At 44.4% G+C, this 24,098-nt stretch overlaps 1 protein-coding gene and 1 long non-coding RNA gene across 5 annotated transcripts in view; one reads left to right on the top strand and one right to left on the bottom strand.

Moving 5' to 3' along the window:
- Positions 1 to 322: 322 nt before the first annotated feature.
- LOC117365563 overlaps positions 323 to 24,098 on the bottom strand; it is a 128,167-nt gene continuing 104,391 nt past the window's right edge. The window contains exon 3 of the long non-coding RNA XR_004540418.1: positions 323 to 686. This is a non-coding gene — a long non-coding RNA (uncharacterized LOC117365563). The remainder of the gene's footprint in view (positions 687 to 24,098) is intronic.
- PALM (paralemmin) overlaps positions 16,596 to 24,098 on the top strand; it is an 89,270-nt gene continuing 81,767 nt past the window's right edge. For 2 of the 4 annotated variants that reach the window (XM_033956071.1, XM_033956073.1), the window contains exon 1: positions 16,601 to 16,969. In XM_033956071.1, coding sequence (XP_033811962.1) covers positions 16,965 to 16,969 — 5 coding nt within the window. In that variant the 5' untranslated portion in view covers positions 16,601 to 16,964. Of the gene's footprint in view, positions 16,970 to 24,098 lie in introns of all 4 variants that reach the window. The other 2 variants (XM_033956075.1, XM_033956072.1) reach the window with 2 other exon arrangements.

Raw genomic sequence — 24,098 nt, forward strand, 5'->3', positions numbered from 1 at the left:
AATGGTGGTTTCCTCCACCACATCCTCTGGGAGAGAGTTCCAGGTGTTCACCACCCGCTGTGTGAAGCAGAACTTTCTGACATTTGTCATGGCCTTGACCCCTCTTAGCTTCAGTCCATGACCTCTTGTCCGAGACACATTTGACAAAGTAAATAACGCTGTTTCTTGCTCTCCATCCTTTCCCCTTGTCGGTGAGCGAGCTTGCTCCATTTTGTCGATTCCTTTTAATATTTTAAAAGTCTCTATTAGATCCCCTTTCGGTCTTCTCTTCTCAAGGGTGAATAATCCCAGATTTCTGAGGCGTTCTTGGTAGCTCACACCACACTTGTTAGATAAATGAGTAAAACTAATTCTTACACTCTAAATAATTCCTTATAATAATAATTCCTGATTAGCAGCAATCTATAACAGTTTATCACCCAGAGTAATTAACAACTCCTTTCCTGAAAACCAATTAGAGATCTACCTTACCTCACTGATAAGAAAATATAATTCCTTGCTCACCTTCCCTAAGGTAAAGCCTCCGATCAAGAAGATGGAAATTTTTCTCGGCGTATCACGTGGTAGAATTTATTCTGGTCAGTAAGAGTCTGTAATTTACTGCAGTGAGCTGTAAAGTCTGTCAGCAATAGTTCCTTAAGTGATATGAAAACCAGGTCTGGATAAAAGTCCTTTTCTTTCACTCCCTGGAAGAGAGTTAATCACAAGAGGTACTTTTTAGGTCTTAATTATTATAGAAGATGTGCAGAGAAACCTATTATAAGATGCGAGCTCCCTCACATCCTACACAGACTAAATTAATAATTAGGCACATTCCACTTGGTTTATCAGATGACCTCTCTAGACCAATCCAGAAACATAACTTAGAAGAATAGCCTTTCTGTATAGAGTCTCGCTCAGGCCGTGAAACAGAGGCGCCTTCGTTAGATAAGAAGCACATGAGCCATGACTCCCCCAAGATTCACACATGTAGGCATAGCTGGATGTCCTTGACTAGAATACATTTCTGGTACTTACCCAGAATGCATCAGGCATCATAACAGCAAAGATGTTTTCTTCTTTCTGTTCTTGCATTCATGGTTCATGCTGGAAAGATTTCTTGCAAACAATGGTTCAGGCTTGATGATGTCAGAGAGGCCTAAACTTCAGGTGCAAATAAGGAAACACCCCTACAGATAGGCGACTAAATCAAATTTTAATAAAACTTGATCTTGTTGCCGGAGGATATGATAAAAAGCAGTTAAAGTAGCTGAGTTTTCAGAAGTTTTGGACAAATTAATGGAGATAAAGTCCATAAACCATTATCAAGGTAGATCTGAGGAAAGCCACTGCTTATTCCTGGGGATAAACAATGAAATCTTGCTATCTTTTGGGATCCTACCTGGTACTTGTGACCTGGATTGGCCCTTGGTAAAAATAGAATATTGTCCTAATGGACCTTTGGTCTGACCCAGTTTGACAATCTTTATATTCTAAAGCACAAAATAGGGTTACCATATGGCTCCAGAAAAAAGGAGGGTGGATTGAGATATCCAGGTTTTACTTCCATTGCTTTTAATAAAGTAAAACCCAAATATCTCAGTCCGTCCTCCTTACTTCCATTGCTTTTAATGGAAATAAAACCAAATATCTCAATCCGTCCTTCCTACTTCCATTGCTTTCAATGAAAGTAAAACTCGGATATCTTAATCTGTCCTCCTTTTTCTGGAGCCATATGGTAATTTTAACAAAATAACTCACTCTTCTTCTTGCTGTAACTGTCAGTAATGTTTTCTCACCACTTCTTGTCTCTGGCAGTCTTTAAAGCAAAATCCTTAAGCAGTTCTAAGCATTTTATTTCTTTAAACATATATATTTTCCATATTGACAGTCCTAGGTGAAAACATCAAGCAGATGGAACAAGGAGACAGTGTTGAGGATGCAGTGATGGACAAGTATGGTGGAGACTGGAGAGCGAGGGCTGCAAGAGGCATTGCAGAAGCTGCTTTGTCTAGCTCATCGCATGGGACAACACTATGAAGTCTGCATTGGCATATAGCGTCCAACAGGTAACAATGTTTGGGGCTGTAGTGAGGAGCAATGACCAGCAGGTGGCTCTGATTCTTTTCAATCTTCAGTCCCTTCATTCTCAAAATGATAACCAAGAGCCTGTCCATCAATATAGTCCCTAAAATCTGGAAATCAGCTTTAGTTTTTCCTAAAATAAAAAATCGAAACTCAATGTGCCAACTCTCATCCCATTGCCAATCTGTGTTTATTGCCAAACTCACCGAGAAAATAGTATCCAACCAGCTGTCCGAATTCCTCGAGAAAACCAACGCTCTTTATCCAAATCAAACGGGTTTTCGTCCAAACTACTCTAGAGAACATTCCCTCCTCGTTCTCACCACTACCATTTACTACGTTCACAACCATCGTAAATCTGTTCTCTTAATATCTCTCGACTTATCAGCAGCTTTCGACACCAATGATCATAACCTTCTCCTCATGCCTTAAAAATTGTGGAATCTCAAATTCTGCTCTTCTCTGGTTCACCTCTTATTTTGAAGACCAATATTTCAAAGTCCATTCCAAAGGAACTTCCTCTCCCCCAATTACCCAATCCTACGGCGTCCCTCAAGGCTCAATCCTCTCCCCCTCTACTGACCCTAGCCCAATCTATTGGATTCATTACTTTTGCATATGCAGACGACATCCAACTTCTACCGTGTTTCCCCCAAAATAAGACACTGTCTTATATTAATATTGGGCCCTAAAAAGGCACTAAGTCTTATTTTCGGGGAAGTCTTATTTTTTTTTTTTTCATGTACAATGATTATCTCTCCCTTCCTATCCTCCACCCCAATTCTTCCTATTTTATTTCTCTCCCCCACATGTGCAGCATTTTTCCTCCCCTCTCACCCATCCCCTTGTGCAGTATCTTTCTATCCCTCCTTCCCATCACCCTGTGCAGCAGAACCCTTGCAGCTTATATCCCTCCCTTCCTCCCATCCCCCCCATGGAGCATTTTAATCCCTTCTATCCCCCCCCCGCCGCTGCCACACCCCCATCTCCCTGCTGACCCTTTCATTTCTCCCACCTATCCGAACCCTGACCGCAAGACCGAAATACAGTACCTTATAACAAACCGCATTGTTGACAGCACAGGCCCCATCATGGTTTTCTCACGCCCGGGCGTTCCTCTACCAGGGCTTATTTTTGGGGAAACATGGTATATCCCATTAACTCTGTAAACCCCATATTGACATACAGGAAATAAACACTAAACTTGATTATATCAGTGACTGGCTCAGAACAAACAGATTATCCCTCAACATAGCTAAATCCCGTGGTCTACTTTTTCCGATTAAAAATAATAAAACCTTAAAGATCTTTCATATCACAACCAAATCAGCTCTATCACAAAAAAATGCTTCTATAAACTTCGTCTTATCCGTTCCTTAACTTCTATTGTTGAAACCATTTCTTTTTTTTTTTTTTTTTAATTCTTTATTCATTTTTAAATGTACAATAAGTACATCAATATAATATAACAAATAGATCATAAATATATCACTTAATAGTCATCAAGAGTACACATAAAATGCTATTAACCCCCACCCTCCCTAACCCTTCCTATTATATAATCAAATACAATGTACAATGTACATTAATAAAATAATAAAATTATCCCCCCTCGTAATTGAACCTGTAAATCAAGGGAAAAGAATCATTGCAATATTTTGTTAATGGCTCCCACACATCTTGAAATTTTCTAAAACACCCTTGCTGTATTGCAATATATCTTTCCATTTTATATATATGACATAGGGAATTCCACCAAAAATTATAGTTTAGTCTACTCCAGTTTTCCAATTGTACGTAATTTGTTGAATGGCAACCCCAGTCATTATAAGTAATAATTTGTTATTATTTGAAGAAATTTGACTTTTTGCTTTCATTGCCATACCAAAAAACACAATATCATATGATAATGCCACTGGATTGTCTAATAAACTATTAATTTGGTCCCAAATTGATTTCCAAAAGGTCATAATAAAAGGACAAGAACAATAAATGCTCTAAAGTCCCTGCATAGAGATTAAACATCAAATTTCTGTGTCTAAATGGACACAAATTTGGACTTGGAAGTTGAGATGTACAATGTCAGCATCTATGAGACAAACATGTTTTTTTCTGTTACATAGAGCGTTATGGACAGTGACCACCAAGTGGTACAGTGAAGCAATGCTTGGGCAGCAGCAGTGAAAAACAATTTTAGGGTGGGGGAGGGTTCTAAGAACATAAGAACATAAGCAGTGCCTCCGCCGGGTCAGACCATAGGTCCATCCTGCCCGGCAGTCCACTCCTGCGGCGGCCCAAACAGGTCACGACCTGTCTGAATCACCAGAAGGGGCTCCCTTGCCACCCTGGTTTCTCATTGAAGTCCTATCTTCCCATCGAAGTCCTAACCCTCCGGTCTTGCACATGCACGACCTGGTTGGGTTTCTATACTTATTACCTTGTTAGCTTTCTATACTTGTGTTACATCCCAGCTCCTCCCTCAGTATCCCACGATCCCTTTATCCCTCAGGAATCCGTCCAATCCCTGTTTGAATCCCTGTACCGTACTCTGCCTGATCACTTCCTCCGGTAGCGCATTCCAAGTGTCCACGACCCTTTGGGTGAAAAAAAACTTCCTTGCATTTGTTTTGAACCTATCTCCCTTCAGTTTCTCCGAATGCCCCCTCGTACTTGTTGTCCCCTTCAGTCTGAAGAATCTGTCCCTATCCACCCTCTCTATGCCCCTCATGATCTTGAAGGTCTCTATCATATCTCCCCTGAGCCTCCTTTTTTCCAGAGAGAAGAGCCCCAGCCTATCCAACCTCTCGGCATATGGGCAGTGTTCCAGCCCTTTTACCAGTTTCGTTGCTCTCCTTTGGACTCTCTCAAGTACCGCCATGTCCTTCTTGAGGTGTGGCGACCAATACTGAACGCAGTATTCCAGATGTGGACGCACCATCGCTCGATACAATGGCATGATGACTTCCCGCGTCCTGGTTGTTATTCCCCTCTTTATGATGCCCAGCATCCTGTTGGCTTTTTTCGAGGCTGCTGCGCACTGTGCAGATGGCTTCAGTGATGCATCCACCAGCACACCCAAGTCTCTCTCAAGTCTGCTGTCTTCCAACAATGCCCCCCCCCAATTTGTAGTTGAACAACGGGTTCTTTTTCCCTATATGCATGACCTTGCATTTTTCCACGTTAAAGCGCATTTGCCATTTGTTTGCCCAGTCTTCCAGCTTGTCCAGGTCCCTTTGCAGGTCCTCACACTCCTCCCTGGACCTAACTCTGCCGCATAGTTTGGTATCGTCTGCAAATTTTATAACCTCGCACTTTGCCTCCTTTTCCAGGTCATTGATAAATATGTTGAAGAGTAACGGCCCCAGCACCGATCCCTGTGGCACACCGCTTGTGACTCCCCGCCAGTCAGAATATTGGCCCTTCACTCCGACCCTCTGCAGTCTACCCGACAACCAGTGCTTGATCCATCTGTGCACATCCCCTCCCACCCCGTGGTTCCACAGCTTCCTAAGCAGCCTTTCATGTGGCACCTTGTCGAAAGCCTTTTGAAAATCGAGGTAAATGATGTCTATGGGTTCCCCATTGTCCACCCGACTGCTTATTCCCTCAAAGAAGTACAGAAGGTTCGTTAGGCACGACCTTCCCTTACAGAATCCGTGCTGGCTTGTTCTCAGTAGGCCATTCCTCTCGATGTGCTCGCAAATGCCGTCCTTGATCATAGCTTCCACCATCTTCTCTATAATTGAAGTCAGGCTCACCGGCCTGTAGTTCCCGGGGTCACCCCTCGATCCCTTCTTGAAGATAGGTGTGACATTCGCCAATTTCCAGTCCTCTGGTACCTCACCAGTTTTCAAGGATAGGTTGCAAACATGCTGGATTGTGCCCGCTATTTCTTGTCTTAGTTCCTTCAGAACCCTTGGGTGGATCCCGTCCGGGCCCGGTGATTTACCGCATTTTAACCTGTCTATCTGTCGCTGGTCGCTTCGAGAGAGGAGGTGGGGCCGTTGGACGATGGGGATAGGAAGGGAGTGATTAAGGAGGATAAAGAGGTAGCTGAGAGGTTGAACACGTTCTTCTCGTCGGTTTTCACGAGCGAAGACACATCTAATGGGTAATTCAATTCCATAACTTTTGGAAACTGCAGAGACAGACATTAGTTGGAAAGTTACAGTGCTAGAGTATATTGGAGAACATTCTTTAGCAGCGCAGCTAGACAGTTCAGTGATGGGGACTGCCCAGCAAGTGGCAGCACTGTAGTGCAGTGAAAAAGGAAGCCGGAACAGGCTCCTGATTTGGTGCCAGGCTATGTTATTTCTTTCCAAAAGGTCCACAACATGAGATGCTGTGGTGGAAAGTGCTCAGCAGATGGCACTGTTGAGGTGCAGAAATGACAGATGCTTTCAGTAGGATTTCTTGCACTGGAATGAATTGGTGGGCAGTTTCTAGAGCGGGGTAGGCAGCAACTCCGGTCCTCGAGGGCCGGAATCCAGTTGGGTTTTCACGATTTCCCCAATGAATAGGCATGAAATCTATTTGCATTCACTGCTTTCAATGCATATTCACTGGAGAAATCTTGAAAACCCCACTGGATTATGGCCCTCGAGGACCAGAGTTGCTCACCCCTGTTTTAGAGGATGTCAATGTTGGATGCAATGGCCTGTAGATGGCAGCACTGGGTTTTGAAAAGCCATCGGGACGCCCGGGGGAATCCATACGTCTGGTAACCCTAAAAATAGTGGCTATTAGCTGACAGATAGTAGCAGTGTTGTGCACTGATAGAGGCCACCAAGTGATAGTGCTGGAGTGCAGTGGTGGTAAGTGGCTAGCAGGTGGGAGAACTGCCGTGTCGTAGTAGCCAGTGGCTAACAAGGAGGAATGCAGCAATATAGAGGTGATGAATGTCCAGCAGGTGATAGTTCTGAGTGTATTGCTAAGATCCCCATCCATACCCTCATCACCTCTTGCCTAGACTAGAGCAACTTGCTTCTCACATGCTTTTCACTAAACCAGTGGTTCTTAAACCTGTCCTGGGGGACCCCCCAGCCAGTTGGGTTTTCAAGATATCCCTAATGAATATGCAAGAGGCAGATTTGCATGCCTGTCACCTCTATTATCTATACATCTCATAACATAATACTTTACAATAGAATCCCGATTATCTGGTATTCAGGCAACCAGAACTCTCACCCAACTGACAAAAAATAAAAAATTATCCTCCCTCCAGCCTTCAAAGCAGTAGCGGTGGTGGTCCTGACCCTATCCCACCTCCATCCCTCCCTCCAGCCCCAAAGTAGCAGCAGTAGTCCTGTCCAGAGAACTCCCTTCCCTTCCTTACATGAAGCAACGGTCCTGTCCCGCCAACCCCCCTCCCTCACTTACATAAAGCAGCAGCAGTGGCGACGGCAGCAGTGGTCCTGACCCGCCAACCCCCCCCCCTCCCTCCCTCCCTTACCCAAAGCAAGAGTGGCAGTGGTCCTGACCCACCAACTCTCCTCCCTCACTTACATGAAGCAGCAGCAGCAGCCGGTTAGCCCAGGCAACCCTGTAAACAGGCTGTTTGCATCCAGATCCAGCAGGGCCTTTCCTCTGCTGCATCCTCTCTTTGTGGTGCACACGCGCTCCTTGCCTTCCCCCATACCTTTTTGACTTCCCCAGCGCGAGGTTGCTGCCCGTGTTGGCGTCAGCGCTCTCTCTGACGTCACTTCTGGGACATCAAAGAGCGAGCCGACACCAACATGGGCATGCTGCTCACGCCTGAGAAGTTAAAAAGATATGGGGAAAGGGAAGGGGACGCATGCGGCAGAGGGGGTGGGGGAGGGGTGCCACTGCCTCAGGCGCTGTTCACCCTTTCCACGCCACTGACAAGGATCCCATAAAAACTGGATGAATGAGCATATTTAACATAAAGCTTTTAAAACACTGACCAATCAGGATGCTTGTACTTACTCCAACTCAAATTTACAGGATACAAATATTCAGAAATTTGTATCATATTTCCGTGATGTAAAGTATCAGTGCAGATTGCCCTTAAATTCTTCACCTTAGAACAAAGATAATGGGTTAATACTTCCGCCGATGATGGACAATCCTGAGATGGTCATGTAAATTGACTAGTATCCAGTAGGTAATGTTCCAGATGAAACCACATCTCAGAGTCAAGATTAGAATTCCCTACCAGAACCAAATAAAATCTTGCTTATCCTTTAATGCTTTCTTGTACTCGCAAACTCCCTCTCTCCATTGCTCCCGAACAATTGCTCTCTCCATTGCACCCTACTTGTTTTATACCATGTACATTCCAAGGAGCTCATAATCGAAATGGAAATACGTCTAAAAACCCGCCCAAGTCAGCACTTGGACGACCTAAAAGACAGGTCATCCAAGTGCCGATAATTTAAATGGCACTGACAATTTAGACATATCCAGGGACATTTTAGGCCTCTGAATGCTTCTGTGCACCGAGAACTGAAAGGGGCATTTTTGGAGGAGTGGTGAGGACGGGACGTGGGCCGACCTAGACTTAGTCGTACTGCAGGGATAATCAAAAGTTTTATGAGGCTGCCTGGATGGAACTTATATGTTGTAACTTAGGCGATCTAAAACCAGGTCTAAATGCCCAGAAACTATCCAAAGAGTGACCAGATAACCACTACAGAACAAAGTACAGACCCCCTCCCCCCCACACTCCCCAAGTGATCACTGACCCCCTCACACTGCCATAAAAATTGGAATAAAAACATACATACCTGTCTCTGGAACATCAGCGCCTGCTATAGGAAAACCTAATAGAGCTGCACAGAGGTGACTTAAATAGTCTAGGGGGTGGGCTAGTGAACCATAGAGAGGAGGACCCAGACCCATAAGCCACTCTAACCACTGCATTCATGGTGGAAGATGTGAGCCCACCAAAACCCTACTGTTCTGCAATATAGGTGCCACCTGCAGCCATAAGGGCTATTGGGGTTGTTCACAGGTGGATATAGTGGGTTTTGGTGGTGGGTTTATGTTTTTTTTGGGGGGGGCTTCAACTTTACTTATATGGGAGTTCTGGTGAGATGTATATGTGGCACTCTTTTTGTGAAGTTCACAGCAGTTCCCTGTAAGGTGCCTCACTGCTCTGTTGCCATGTCTGGTTGGCCAGTCCATCACATTGCTGGCCCCTCCCAAGTCCAAAAGGTCTTGTTCTGGGCATTTGGGACTTGGACAAATATTTGGACGAGAATGTGGTATAAGGATAGACGTAGTGGTGGTCTGGACAATCAAACGCCTGGACGTACAGATGGACGATTTATTTATTTTTTTTTTATATACTTTAGATGTATTTTTTGAGAATGGACATTTCTGCCCTGCTGACTTTGGGCGACTAGTGCTCTACATCCAAATTGGACCTAGATGTATATTATGATTATGTCCCTTCACGTGTCTAAGTCTGCGTTTCATAGACAACAAATCTGAGTCGTATCAGCGGTCTGACATTCACTGATAGTAAACACGCATACATTTTGGGGCAATTCTATCCAAGTCTGCAACGCAGAAAGATTCCCAGTGTGAATAAAAATCCACTATAGAGGGCAAGGAAGGAAGCAAATCATAACTAGACCAAAATTCTATGGCATCTATATAACCAAGGGAAACAACCCTCTTTGATGAATAGCTTTTCGCAATGAGTAGTTTCCTCCATTCTGCGTAAAAGAACCTAAATAATGATCAAACCATAAAGTCTCTTTCCAAGAGACATCAAACAATGAAATATGTGACCTTAATGACTCTCAATGGGACAAAGTAATCAAATCTAAATGATGTCCCTTCTGATGTGTCTTGGAAAAAGATGGGATAGTGTAGTCCAATGAGTCCAAAGAAGACCGAAAATCCACTACTATGGGAGCCGAGTGGTCCTCAAGATGCAAATTCAAACCCCCAATCAATATACAGTAAGGGGACAACAGAGAATTGCTGGTTACAAACTCAAAAAAATCATCGCATGCTTTATTCCAGTTACCTGTTGTCTCATAAAAAAGTAAAGATCAAAAAACAAAAAGCCAGCAATCAAAAACCAGCAAAGTGGAAGCTCATAGGTTTACAAATCATATAAAACAACCAGAAGTCAATAAAAATCAGTAAAAACAATCAGTGAACACAGTTGCCACTGGCATTAATGCAAGTATTGCAGTAAATAATCCAAGTATGTACCAGTTTATGTAGGAATTTAACAGTCATATGTGCATAAGTGATTCCACTTTGATGTAAACAATGGTAGCAGGAAATAATGATTTCTATTGCAGCAAATCAATCCAATTGACAAGTGGTACAACAGTAGAATGGATTTCTACAGATGAATTTGAACTGTGGGACCCTACATGATCCATGTTTCAGCATATACAAATGCCTTCATCAGGGCAGTGGCGTAGTACAGGGGGCCACGGGAGCGGACCATCCCAGGTGCTTTGTTGGTGGGGGCACTGGTACCTCTCTGCCGCACCTGCCACACCCCACCTTACTTGCGCCATGCCTCCCTCCACCTCAAACCTCTGTAGATCTTCGCTAGCACAAGCAACTTCTCCTGACTGTTGCTTGCGCCAGCCTGGTTCCCCTCTAAATCACTTCCGGGTCATGGAGCCAGGAAATGACATCAGAGGGAAATCCAACTCTGGCTCAAGGAGCATGCTGGAGAAGCCACTTGCACTGGCGAAGATTTAGAGATATGGGGGGAGGGAGAGCGCGAGTCTAGAGTGGGGTCGTGGAGGGAGCAGGGGCACGTAGAGTAGGGTGCAGAGGGGTGCCACTGCCCCCGGGTGCCTCCTACTCTTACTATGCCACTGCATCAGGGGTCCATTATTCTAAATTTTAAGACTTTTTACCCTAACCTATTGTTCTTTCCTTTTCTGTTATGTTATTTCTCTCACGATTGTAGTTCTTCCCTTTCTTTCCTACTGTTTGAATAAGTCCATATGTCTTATTATGTGTTTTACTAAGCCACTTTGGTATTGTTTAGTATCCCTAACTTTTAATCTGTTTTTATGTAATTTTTATATTGTACACCACTTAAAAACCTGATTAAGCGGTTTATTTTTTTTAATAAACTTGAAACTTGATGACTGATCAAATTGAATGAATAAATTTTAGAAACGCTAATAAGCGTCTCAAGACACCAAAGCAGAACAATAAGAGATTCCTGTAGAGTAGAATCAGTAAGCCTACAAGCTAGTATCTCCAAATCACTCATTTGCATTGAGTCCAATACTGAAAAATCAAGAAAAGGCTTCAAAACAACATCAAGGCCTCCTTCTCTTCTGTTCTCTCTATGTAATATAATAAATTTATAACCCTGTGGACAAAGATTCTGAATTAAAGGAACACTGTCAGAGGGCAACAAGGTTGTAGTAAAAAAAAATAAATAAATAAATAATAAATGATAGCCTAATTGCTCCTCGAGTAACTAATCTCTGAAAAGAAAAACTTTACTCCTATGTTCAGATAAGCTTATGGAATGGGAACATATCCTGTGTAGCCAATTGAATACACGTAACAGACCTTATGGTTTGCTCTTTATGCAAGTTTCCTGCCATAAACAACTGGAAATGCTTGTGAACCAAGAGCCTAACAGTCTATGAGTGTTCTAGCAGTGGTATAGTGGTAGCTGATGGCTGTCAGCTGACAGTGACTGGCTACAGTAGCATTCAAGAACCAGAAGGTGGAAACACTGGGAGACAGTGGTGGTCAATGGTCATCATGTGGTAGTGCTGGGGTACAGTGGTTGTCAGCAGACAAGTGACAGCACTGGATACAGTGATGGCCAGTGAATGACAAATAGTAGCACTGTGGTGTAGTCATGGCCAGTGACCAACAGGTCCTGGGATGTTATGGCAGTCAAAGACTGCAGTGAAGTGGCAGTCAGTGATTTTGGCAGTGGCAGTCAGTGATTTTGCAAATGGCAGACCTGGAGCACAACAGTAGTCAGTGGACATCTGGTCAGTAGTAGTACTGCAGTCAATGGTCAGCAGTTGATAACACAGTAGTGAGTAGCAGTTAGAGGCCAGCAGGTAATAGCACTACAGTGCAGTGGTGGTAAGTGGATGGCTGTAGTGCAGTGGCTAGTAGGCAGCAGTATTGGCAGATAGTAGTTCAGTGGTGGTCAGTGGCTGGCACAGGGGTGCCTTGGGGTATAGTGGTAGTCCATGGCCAGCAAGTGGCACTGTGGCAGCCAGTGAAAGAAAGGGATTTGGGAATTAGCTCAAGCATATGTCAACTATAGCGCAAGGTGAGTTATATTCAGTTGCAGGTCCAGAATGGGATACCTGGTGCGATACAATTTTGTGCTTCAGTTTAGGAAACGGCTTAAAACCTACTGCTTTGTCCGGGCTTTTACTTAATATTGATAATGTTTAAAAAGTGTGATGGTGGAATTAGAATCAGAAGACAAGAGATTAGTGCAATCTGTTCTCTGAGTAGGAAGGCTAGGATTTTAACATGTTGTTTTGTAAAGTCCAATGAATGTTGTAGTGTCTAATGATATTGTGAATGTGACTTGGTAAGTCACTTAGTTCATTAAGCAGATTATAAATATTTTTAATAAAATAAAATTCAGGTACAGCACATATTTTTCTGATTCCAGTCTAAGAAAAGTAAGTGGCAATGCTGTGGTGCAGTGCTAGTGGCCAGCCCATGATAATGTTGTAAGGCAGTGGTGGTGCTGTAGCATTGAGGTATAGGATTAACCAGTGCAGGGTTACCATTTGGCTCCTGAAAATAAAGAGGACGGATTGAAAGTAAGGAAGACGGATAGAGACATTGAAAGCAATGAAAGTAGAACCCGGATGTCTCAATCCGTCCTCTCTTTTTCTGGGGCCATATGGTAACCCTAAACTAGTGGCAGCTAGTGGCTGAAAGGCAATAGTTCTGTGGTGCCGTAATGGTCAGTAGTTGGCAGGTGGTGGCATTGTAATACAATGGTGGTCAGTAGCCAGCAGGTGATAACACTGTGGTGCAGTTATAGTCAACAACCGGGACAGATAGGGAAAAACTCTCGAGCACCTGATCAATTTAAACCACGTAGGTTATAAGTGGTATATAAATAAAAGGTCCCCAACAAGTAGCAGTGCTTATGTGCAGTAGCGGCCAGTTGTTGCTAATTGGTAGTGCAGTGGCAGATGGATGTCGCTGTTGTTAGGTGCCATCAACTCATGCTCGAGTTCTAGTGACTTGATGAATTGATCTAAAAAGAAATTGGTTTTCTGCTAATCCGGAAAGAACATAAGAACATAAGAATTGCCGCTGCTGGGTCAGACAAGTGGTCCATTGTTCCCAGCAGTCCACTCCCGTGGCGGTCCTTAGGTCAAAGACCAGTGCCCCTAGCCTTACCTGCGTACGTTCTGGTTCAGCAGGAACTTGTCTAACCTTGTCTTGAATCCCTGGAGGGTGTTTTCCCCTATAACAGCCTCCGGAAGAGCGTTCCAGTTTTCCACCACTCTCTAGATGAAGAAGAACTTCCTTACGTTTGTACAGAATCTGTCCCCTTTTAACTTTAGAGAGTGCCCTTTCGTTCTCTCTACCTTGGAGAGGGTGAACAACCTGTCTTTATCTACTAAGTCTATTCCTTTCATTATCTTGAATGTTTTGATCATGTCCCCTCTTAGTCTCCTCTTTTCAAGGAAGAAGAGGCCCAGTTTCTCTAATCTCTCACTGTATGACAACTCCTTCAGCCCCTTAACTATTTTAGTCACTCTTCTCTGGATCCTTTCGATTAGCACTGTGTCCTTCTTCATGTACGGCAACCAGTGCTGGTCCTCCCCATGGTTGTTTTCAAGGTGTCCAGCCATCTGATTGCAGATTGCCCACTTCACCTGGTTCCTTTGATCTTCCCAAACATGATGTCCACCTCCAGTGATCTCCCTCATCTGATGGTGTGACTAAAATAAAATAAAACAAATATCTGACAAAATTTCAAGTCCCCTCTCACAACAAACACAGCAATAATCCAAAAAAGATTAATTAGTAAATAGACAAATTCAGAAGTTCAGGATATTCAAACTAAAAGGACCAAAGAACTCTCTTCCAACCATATCTGTGTCCTTTCACATTCCACTCAATTGTCTGCAGTTGCCAAGAGTATACGCACCCACTGGCATGTACTTCAAGTTAATCAAGTGTTCTAGGATAACCCTTGTATTGCAAGAACCTTTCTGAACATCTGGTATCTTCTGACTTTAGACCCAAATATCATCAACAGTTGAGAAGGGGGTATCATTCCCCTTGTGATCGATGCTCTCATTGTGACACTTCTTGTGATGGTACTCACTAGGTTCACCCCCACCACAGGGAGGTCCTACAAATTGAATGCCGAAACCTCCTGTGGGTCCATTTTTGTTGTTTATGTCATTTCTTGCCCATACAGCTTAATTTATGTGGGTTGCACTTCTAAGGCCATTACAACTAGATTGACGGAACATCGGAGCTGTTTGAAGACCAAGAAATATATGGCTCCTGTGGTTTCTCACAATATACAACTTAGTCATAAGTTTGCTGATCTCAAGGGGTGTGTTCTGGAACAGATCCCTGTCACCTTTGAGAGAGGTAAAATGTCCTATTTGTTGATGAGGAAAAACTTCTGGATTTTCCATCTGAAATGTTACTTTCCGGTGGGATTGAATGAAAATGTGGACAAATGTTTTTCTGACTAATGGGGATTGGAGCCAGTGTTTTGTGGTTCCCCTGGTCTGTTTTCCTCCCTTCCCTCTTTTTGTCTTTGTTTTGTTTTTGATTTTTCAACATTTTGTTCCCTTCCGGGATTCATATGTATTGCGTCTTGATGTCATGTTTACATCTCGATGTGGAGTGCGTTGCTGATGCTGGATCTCAAGGGCGTCTTCAAATTCTTCAGTCGCCATTGTTCTCGACCTCTGTCGCAGGTCTAATTTTTGACCGGGGCAGAAGTTCTATGTGGGTGCTTTATTTATTATATTTTTTCCCGCTTGCTTTAAAAGATTCTGGTGGGACTTAGGGCTCCTTTTACAAAGCCATGCTAGGGCCTTAACACGCAGAATAGCGCACGCTAAATTGCCACGTGCGCTAGCTGCTATCGCCTCCTTTTGAGCAGGCGGTAGATTTTCAGCTAGTGCGTGGTAATCCAGTGCGTGCGCTAAAACCACTAGCGCAGCTTTGTAAAAGGAGCCCTTAATTCCAATGTCTCAGCTCCTGAGGAAGTTTTCCAAATGCAACTCTGTCGAGCCGTGACAGGAACCCTCTACAATCCAGATAAGTTTCTTTTGATCAACTTTATTTGGACACTTTCGTTTACTTTGGAAACACAGATAAGTTTTTTTGATTATTATTATTTGGACACTGCTTATTTTGCAAGTTTGAATATCCTGAACTTTTGAATTTTATTAAGCTCTAGGGGTTGGGTTTCTGAACCGTCTTTTTTCCTTCTTTTCCCCTTTAACACTTACATTGAACATTTGTTTCATTGGCAATTTTTTTTATTGTACATTTGCATTGGACTAGATGATGTAGGGGGCAGGACTTATTTAGGTTATTAACCTGGTGCTGGTCACCTATAAGTTTCCTGCCTGGGGCTTGAAAAGTATTTATTAATTATTTATTATTTTTATACTTTTTGGCCTGTACTGATTTGTCTATTTACTAATTAATCTTTTTTGGATTATTGCCGTGTTTGTTGTGAAAGGGGACTTGAAGGTTTGCCAAATATTTGTTTTGTTTGATGTCCCCGCCTACCTTGACTTCAGAAAACAACTCAAAACACACTTATTCCACAGAATTAACTCTTAATACACTTTACTTCTACTAATTTAGCGGTATATAAGAAATAAATTACATTACATTACATTCTTTCACCACCATCCACTATTGACCAGGAATCTCTTCTTACTCCTTTTTATTGTACATTCCTATAGGACCTGTTAACTTCAATGACTTCATTGTTTGTACCTCTGATTAACTGATGTGAACCGCCTAGAACTCGCTGGATATGGCGGTATATAAAATAAATGATGATTATTATGATTAGTTATGGCATATTTTGCTGACTAAAATAAGACAGTCCTAACTTCATCATTTGGGCTTCCAGTTGGATCTCTTCCAGAGTTGTTAGTTCTTCTGGAGGTCCACAGGCACGCCTAAAATCCTTCTCCAGCACCAAAGCTCAAAGGAGTCAATCTTTCTGCCTTGTTTCCCTGATGTCCAGCAGATGGTAGGTGGCAGTATTATAGTGACCAGCAGGCAGCAGCGCTGCAAGTGGCAGTTAGAGGCTATCAGATTGTAGCAATGTAATGCACTGGCAGTTAGTGGCCATTAGACAACATCGCTTGGTGGAGCAGCAATTGGTCAGTGGCGAATGCTTCAGTGGAAGGCAGTAGTTGCCAATTAGAAATGCAGCAGCAGTCTGTGGTCAGCAGGTGGCAGTGCTGCAATGCAATAGTTGTCAGAGACTAGCAGGTGATATAGCATTTATGTATTTCCACATTTTTATTCTGACTATCCTAAACAATCTTGTCCTTATCCACTGTGATGCATAGTATTCACTAGCCATCAGATGGTGCTGCAGTGGAGGTCAGAGGCCGGCAGTCGTAGCGCTGAGGCCTGGTGATAGCAGCTGTCAGGTGGCACAGCTTAGGTGTAGTGGCGGTCAGTGGCCGGCAGGTGGTAACGGTGCGGTGTAGTGGCGGTCAGCGGCCAGTAGGTGGCTCCTGAACGCTCCGCAGCGCTGGGTCGCCGCTGGCTGCAGGAGAACAGCTGGGGGATGCTGAGTAGCAGTAGCCGTCCGTTTCCGTCTAGTTTTCCGTTTCCCGCCGCCGCCGGACTCCGCTGCTGCGTCCTGGGCAGCTCCGGCATTTCTGATCTTGCTGCCGACGCCGCCGTCCCGGCCTGAGAGCAGAGCTGCAGGAATGGAGTAAGTCCGGGGCGGCGGCCACTGGGGCCGGGGCTGCGCTTCTGCTTGTGGGTGTGACTCTGACTCTAGCTGTGACTGTGTTGCGAGTAGGGCTGGGGACACTCATTCCCCAGGGATAAGGCGCCTTTACTGTGCCCCGGTTGTGGCTCTCTTTCTCCACCCGGATTAATCGGTCGGGCTGTCCCTTGGCTATGACAGAGTATGGAAGGGAAGTGGGGGGGGGGGAGGGGGGACACTCCCCGGAGATATGTTGGGGTTGCTTTTCTCTAGCTCTGGCTGCACTTGGGATTAGTTCACTCTCCAGGTTTGCCAGCCGGGGTCTGGAATAGGGGAACGCTCCCTAGAGTTGGGCTTGTCCCTCTCCTCCAGAGAGTATCAACAAGGGGAAAGCAGTCACTCTCGGGAGCTGGATCAGAGTAAAACCATAAATGTGGGCAGATAAAGATCTTATGGCCCAGCCGTGATTGAACACTTGGGGTAGATGGGTTTCACATGGGAATTTGTATACACAACAGCCAGGCCTCCTGCCTCAACCTGTTAAAAGTAGTTAGAAGTGTAACTATTGCTTTGTGCAGGTTACCCCTGACCTCCTGCTGTCTCATAGATTCTCTGGTTTTAGGATTGTTGTTTTTGCTCCATTTAGGCCACCCCTTACTTGTTACGGTCTCATAGATTGACTGGCTACCTTTAACCTGATGCTGTCTCATAGATTCATTGGTTTTAGGGTTGTTGCTGCTGCTGCTGCTCCATTTAGGCCACCGCTCATCTAATGCTACCTCAGACTCACTGGTTTTAGGGTTGTAGTTGTCCCTCTATTAAGGCCACCCTTACCTAATGTTGATTCACTGGATGTCCATTCAAGCCACACCTCATGTGATATTGTCTCATAAATTCACTGGTTTTAGGGTTTTAACTGACCCTCCATGCAGGCCACCCATCCATCACCTGATGCTGTCTCATAGATATACATGTTTTAAGGCTCTACCTATTGATCCAGTCAGGTTACCCCAGAGTTTCATTTCCATCCTCTTGCCGCTATGGATTCTTGGTGTTTATCCCACAAGTTTCTTGAATTTTACTATTGTTTTGTCTCAACCACCTTCTCCTGGAGGATATTTTCAGGCATGTGGCCCAGATGTTGTTCCTGAGTTTAGCCCTTGGAACCACAGAACTTAATTGAAAATGGTTTGCTTCATCTATTTAAATGACTGTATCATATTCAACCCCCCCCCCCATAGCTACAGTTCAGTGGGTTGCAGGATCCAAAACAACATGGATTTCACCAGAAGCAGGTTGAGCCAATCAAATCTGATCAATTTCTTTGATTGGGTGACCAGAGAGATATTTTGAAGGCTGGATGAAATGTACTTGGATTTCAGTAAAACTTTTCGTAGCATCTTGCATAGGATGATCAGAAATAAACTGAGCTTGGGTTGCTTAGCAAGGAGGTGAACCCTGAGATTGTGAACAGGCTTAGAAAGTAGCTGAGAAGAGATGACCATGTGATATGTGGAAACTCTCGGGGATCTGCCCTGGGGCTTGTTCTTTTCTGGATGTTTGTGAGCAATATTATGGAGGTTAGAAGAAAGCATTTGGCTTTTTCCAAAATCCAAAGCAGGGTGGATACCTTGAGAGAGTAGACAGAATGATAAATGCTCTAAGAAAGCTTGTGGAAGATTGGGTGGTCAATTGTTTGGAAGCTAAGATTCAGTGTAAAAAGTGAAAAATCCTGCTTTTGGGCTATAGGAATCCAAGGCAAACACGTAGGATAAGGGGAGCGAGACTGGTGTGCACTGAATGGAAGAGAGACCTCGGGGGTAACAAAACTGTATGATAAGGTTATGGTAGAGCCAGAAGGATGTTAAAGTGCATAGGAAGAGCTGTACGCTGTAGGATGTCTTTCTACAGGTTGTTGGTAAGAGCTCGCCAAGTATACTGTGTTCAGTCCTTGAGATCATATCTCAGAAAAGATAATAGAAGCCTCCCAGAAAAAGGCAACTAGAATGATGCAGGGTCTGCACTAAAAGCCCTAGGAGATTAAATTTAAGGACCTAGCTATGCAGACTCTAGAAAAGGTTATTGGAGGGTTATGATAGGGACATTTAATTACCCAAAAAGCATTAGTAACACCCAAGAGAAACAGTATTCAATGGACAGTAAACTGTAGAGTTATGGGTCACAATATGAAAATCTGTGGGAGTAGACTCGGAACAGAACAGGACACATTTCATGGAAGAGATGGTGGATGTGTAGATTGCCCTTGGAGTGAGTGGCGGAGACTGAAATGGTAACAGACTTCAAGAGTGCATGAGATGAATATGAAGACCCTTAGCTGCTAGGGATACTGCAAGCTAGGTTTAGCTAGGTTGGTACCAGCATGAACTCACTAGAGACTGGCAGTATGGGTCAAATGTGTTAGCAGAGGTGAGGCTGTCATATGACAACGGAGAACTAAACAGGGCGTAATGGCTATCAGAAGCGAATTTGGATGTGTGACCATTCCTTCATGTTTTGGGTCAAGAGGTGATCTATGGAGAGGAGATGTTAAAGAGCATTTTGGATTGGAACCAATATGGGGTGTTCAGAATGAAATAGGATCACTTAATTCAAAGATTCATATAGATGAGAGAACTGTACCCCCTCTGCATCTCATTCTGAATCTCCTCAGGGGCAACAACTTGACAGCCCTTAAGAGAGCTGAGCTTTTGATAAGAACTGAAAAGGGTTGGATGACAGCTGAATGTCACCAAATTAAGACTGTCTGGCCAGATAGCATCTCATGGAGAACCAAATTAGGGAAAAAAATATGGAATTGAGAAGAAAATTATTAAATTGGAAGCTATCTAAGCTTGACCAGGGAAAAGAATATGGAATTAATATAGAGCTTGGCAGGCTGTAATGACAGAATTCATTATCAGCTGGGTCTGTCTGGCAGGCTGCTAGCAGAGTAAATATGATAAATCTTAGAGGAGACACAGGTGTTCCTGTAGCCAGGTCTGTCTGGTAGGTTACACAGGGGGACTTAAGAGACTCACAGGAAAGGCAACTATTTAGATGAGGTAGAATTCATTTACTTCCTGGAAGAATCTGGCATTTTCACAAGATGAGTGGATGGGCTTGGTGGAGAGCTGTGAGAAGGTCTAACTGAGGTCTTACCCAATTTAAAACAGAACTTCACGCTGCATGGCTGCTCATTGAGGTCGCACATGATGAAAAATAGCCGATCACGAAAACACACTTTCACAATCACTATTGTAGCTCAGAGACAAAAACAGATATCAACAAATGGAAAAAAGTAGGTTACTTGTGAGGTTTCAAGCTACTCAGTGCCACCTAGTGCGTTTCAGATGAACTTCCCATTGGCGCGCAGTTCAAACTGTCCTGAAACTTTTTGAATAGACTTCATAGGCGCCGGGAAAAATCAGCAGTCAGCGCTCTTTTATAAAGAACATTCTGTGATTAGTTGGACACAAGGACTTAACACCAGCTGAAACCTAGTATAAATCCTGCGGTGCAAGTTTGGCGCAGATCCCTGGAATTCTGTTACACTGCATGCATTTTTTGTGAATTCCCCTGACCCACCTATGCCCCCCGTCCATGGCCACTCCTCCTTTTGGGTTACACGCAAGAAGATTTGGGCATGGATCTTAATAGAACATGCATACAGCACAGTTACTTACCGTAACAGATGTTATCCAGGGACAGCAGGCAGCTATTCTCACATATGGGTGACGTCATCAGCGGAACCCGGATGCAGAAGCTCGCAAGCAGACTTGCTTGAAGAAATTTGAAGTTTTGAGTCGACTGCACCATGCATGCGCGAGTGCCTTCCCGTCCAGCGCAGGGCGCGTCTCCTCAGTTCAGATAGCCAACAGAGAAGCCAACCAGGGGAGGTGGGTAGGTTGTGAGAATAGCTGCCTCGTGTCCCTGGATAACACCTGTTATGGTAAGTAACTGTGCTTTATCCCAGGACAAGCAGGCAGGTTATTCTCACATATGGGTGACCTCCAAGCTAACCAAAGAGGATGGTGGGAATGTTGGCAATTTAAGAGAATAAATTTTGTAATACTGTTTGGCCAAACTGTCCATTCCGTCTGGAGAAAGTATCCAGACAATAGTGAGAAGTGAAAGTATGAACCGAGGACCAAGTAATAGCCTTGCAAATTTCCTCAATAGGTGTAGATCTGAGGAAAGGTACTGAAGCTGCCATTGCTCTAACTTTATGGGCTATGACTCTACTGTGTAGGGGTAATCCAGCCTGGGGCATAGCAGAATGAGATACAAGCAGCCATCCAGTTGGAGATGGTACACTTAGAGATAGGATGTCCCAACTTATTTGGATCAAAGGATATAAAAAGTTGAGGAGCAGTTCTGTGTGGTTTGGTGCGTTCCAAATAGAAGGCCAAAGCACGTTTACAGTCCAGAGTATGAAGAGCTATTTCTCCAGGATGAGAATGAGGCTTTGGAAAAAACACTGGAAGAACAATGTATTGGTTGAGATGAAATTCCGATACCACTTTAGGGAGGAATTTAGGATGAGTGCGAAGGATCACTTTGTCATGATGAAACACCGTGAAACGTGGATCAGCAACTAAAGCTTGCAGCTCACTGACTCTTTGAGCAGAAGTGAGGGCAATGAGAAACACCACTTTCCAAGTGAGATACTTCAGATGAGCTTTGTCAATTGGTTCAAATGGAGGCTTCATCAGTTGAGCAAGGACAACATTGAAATCCCAAACCACAGGAGGCGGTTTGAGAGGAGGTTTGACATTGAAAAGTCCTTTCATGAATCTGGAAACCACCGGATGAGCAGAGAGGGATTTCCCTTCAATAGGCTGATGGAAAGCCGCAATTGCACTGAGATGGATTCGGATCGATGTAGATTTGAGGCCAGAATTGGATAAGTGCAAAAGGTAATCCAAAACAGAAGATAAGGAGGAATGTTGAGGCTCCTTATGAGAAAAACACCACGTAGAAAATCTAGTCCATTTTTGGTGATAGCATTGTCTAGTGCAGGGGTGCCCACACTTTTTGGGCTTGCGAGCTACTTTTAAAATGACCAAGTCAAAATGATCTACCAACAATAAAATTTTTAAAAAACACAACGCACACTGTACACATAGAAAATGTTAATTATCATTCCTATTCCAGGGTTTTTCAAAGATGTCAAAGCAGATGACTCTATGCACTATCACCTCAGTAACAACCATACAAAAATAGACAAATATACCCCCCTCCCTTTTTACTAAACCACGATAGCAGTTTTTAGAGCGCAGGGAGCTGCGCTGAATGCCCAGCGCTCCTCTCGACGCTCATAGGCTCCCTGCACTAAAAAACTCTATTGCGGTTTAGTAAAAGGGGACCTTAGTGTAAAATATAGACAGCAGATATAAATTCAGACACATTTTGATCACTAAATTTAAAATAAAATCATTTTTCCTACCTTGTCTGGTGATTTCATGAGTCTCTGGTTGCACTTTCTTCTTCTGACTGTGCATTCAATCTTTCTTCCCTTCTTTTAGCCTGTATGCTTCCTCTCCTCCAGACCTCATTCCCTCCCCCAACTTTTCCTTCCTGTCTCCCTGCCCTTTCTTTCTCTCTGCCTCCCTTTCTTTTTTTTCTGTTTCTCTTCTTTCCTTCTGTCTCCCTGCCTGCCCTTTTTCTTTCTTTTTCCCTGCCCTCCCCCAAGCCACTGCCATCAGGGACCAGGACCCAAACCGCCACTAATAACAGGCCCGAAAGCCGACGCCGCCCCAAGCTCTCCCTGCTTCGGCCGACCAGCATTCCTCTCCCCGACGTCAATTCTGCCGTCGGGGAGAGGAAGACTGATTGGCCCAAGATTGCGATCGACCTATTGGGGGAAATGCTGCCGGGTCCTGCCTTCGCGGAAACAGAAAGTAGGCAGGACCCGGCAGCAAGAAGAGCAAATGCTTCACTAACCTGGCTCCCGCCTTAGCCCATAGCGAACGCTTGCTTCAGGGCTCTCAACATGTGCGTGCCGGCTTCCCTTCTCCCCCTCCCCCCGGACATAACTTCCGGTTTCGGAGGGAAGAGAAGGGAAGCCGGCACGCACACATTAGAGCCACGGAGCATAAGTTCGCTACGGGCTGAAATCTCCAAGCCGGGTTTTTTTTGTTTTTTTTTTTAATGTTCAGCAGCGGCGGCAGCAGCAGATGACAGCTGGGCGGACCGCCCAGCTAAAAGGCCCTAGAGAGAACACTGGAGAGGAAGGCTGATCGGCCTGGTAGATCAGGACGGCAACACGAGTCTATCACGGAGCCCGGGATGGGCTCCGCGATCGACTCGCGTTGCCTTCCTGAGCTACTGGTCGATCGTGATCGATGTGTTGGGCATCCCTGATCTAGTGGTAGGCTTCCTAGAAGCCTCTAAAACATCTCTTACAGATTGAGAAAACTGAAGAGGAGTCATGTTGAGAGGTACCAAGCTGTCAGGTGTAGAGACTGCAGGTTGGGATGCAGCAGAGATCCTTGACTCTTGTGTAAGCAGAGATGGAAAAACTGGTAGAAAGTATGGCTCCCTGCTGCTGAGTTGAAGTAGAAGGTTGTCTCGGCCACCAAGGAGCAATCAGAATCATGGTGGCATGGTCATTCTTTAACTTGACAAGAGTCTTGAGAATGAGAGGGAATGGAGGGAATGCATACAGGAAGAGATTCGTCCATTCCAGAAGAAAAGCATCTGCCTCGAGGCGATGAAGAGAGTATATCCTGGAGCAGAACTGAGGCAGTTTGTAGTTGTGGGGAGCTGCAAAGAGGTCTATCTGAGGTGTTCCCCACTGTGAAAAAATGTGATGAAGAGGCGAGGAATGGAGTGTCCATTCGTGAGGTTGTAGAAGACGACTCAAGTTGTCTGCCAAGCAATCCTTCGCCCCTTGGATGTAAACAGCTTTAAGGAAGGTGTTGTGGCAAATTGCCCAGTCCCAAACCTTCAGAGCTTCTTGACAAAGGGAGGCAGATCCTGTCCCTCCCTGTGTGTTGACATAGTACATGGCGACTTGGTTGTCCATCCAAATGAGGACTACCTGGTTGTGAAGATGTTAAAAAGCATTGAGAGCCTCAAGGATCGCTCTGAGTTCCAACAGATTGATATGACACTGACGATCCGTACTGGT

The sequence above is a fragment of the Geotrypetes seraphini genome, chromosome 8, assembly GCF_902459505.1.
Source record: "Geotrypetes seraphini chromosome 8, aGeoSer1.1, whole genome shotgun sequence".
In the NCBI taxonomy this organism is placed as follows: Eukaryota; Metazoa; Chordata; class Amphibia; order Gymnophiona; family Dermophiidae; genus Geotrypetes; species Geotrypetes seraphini.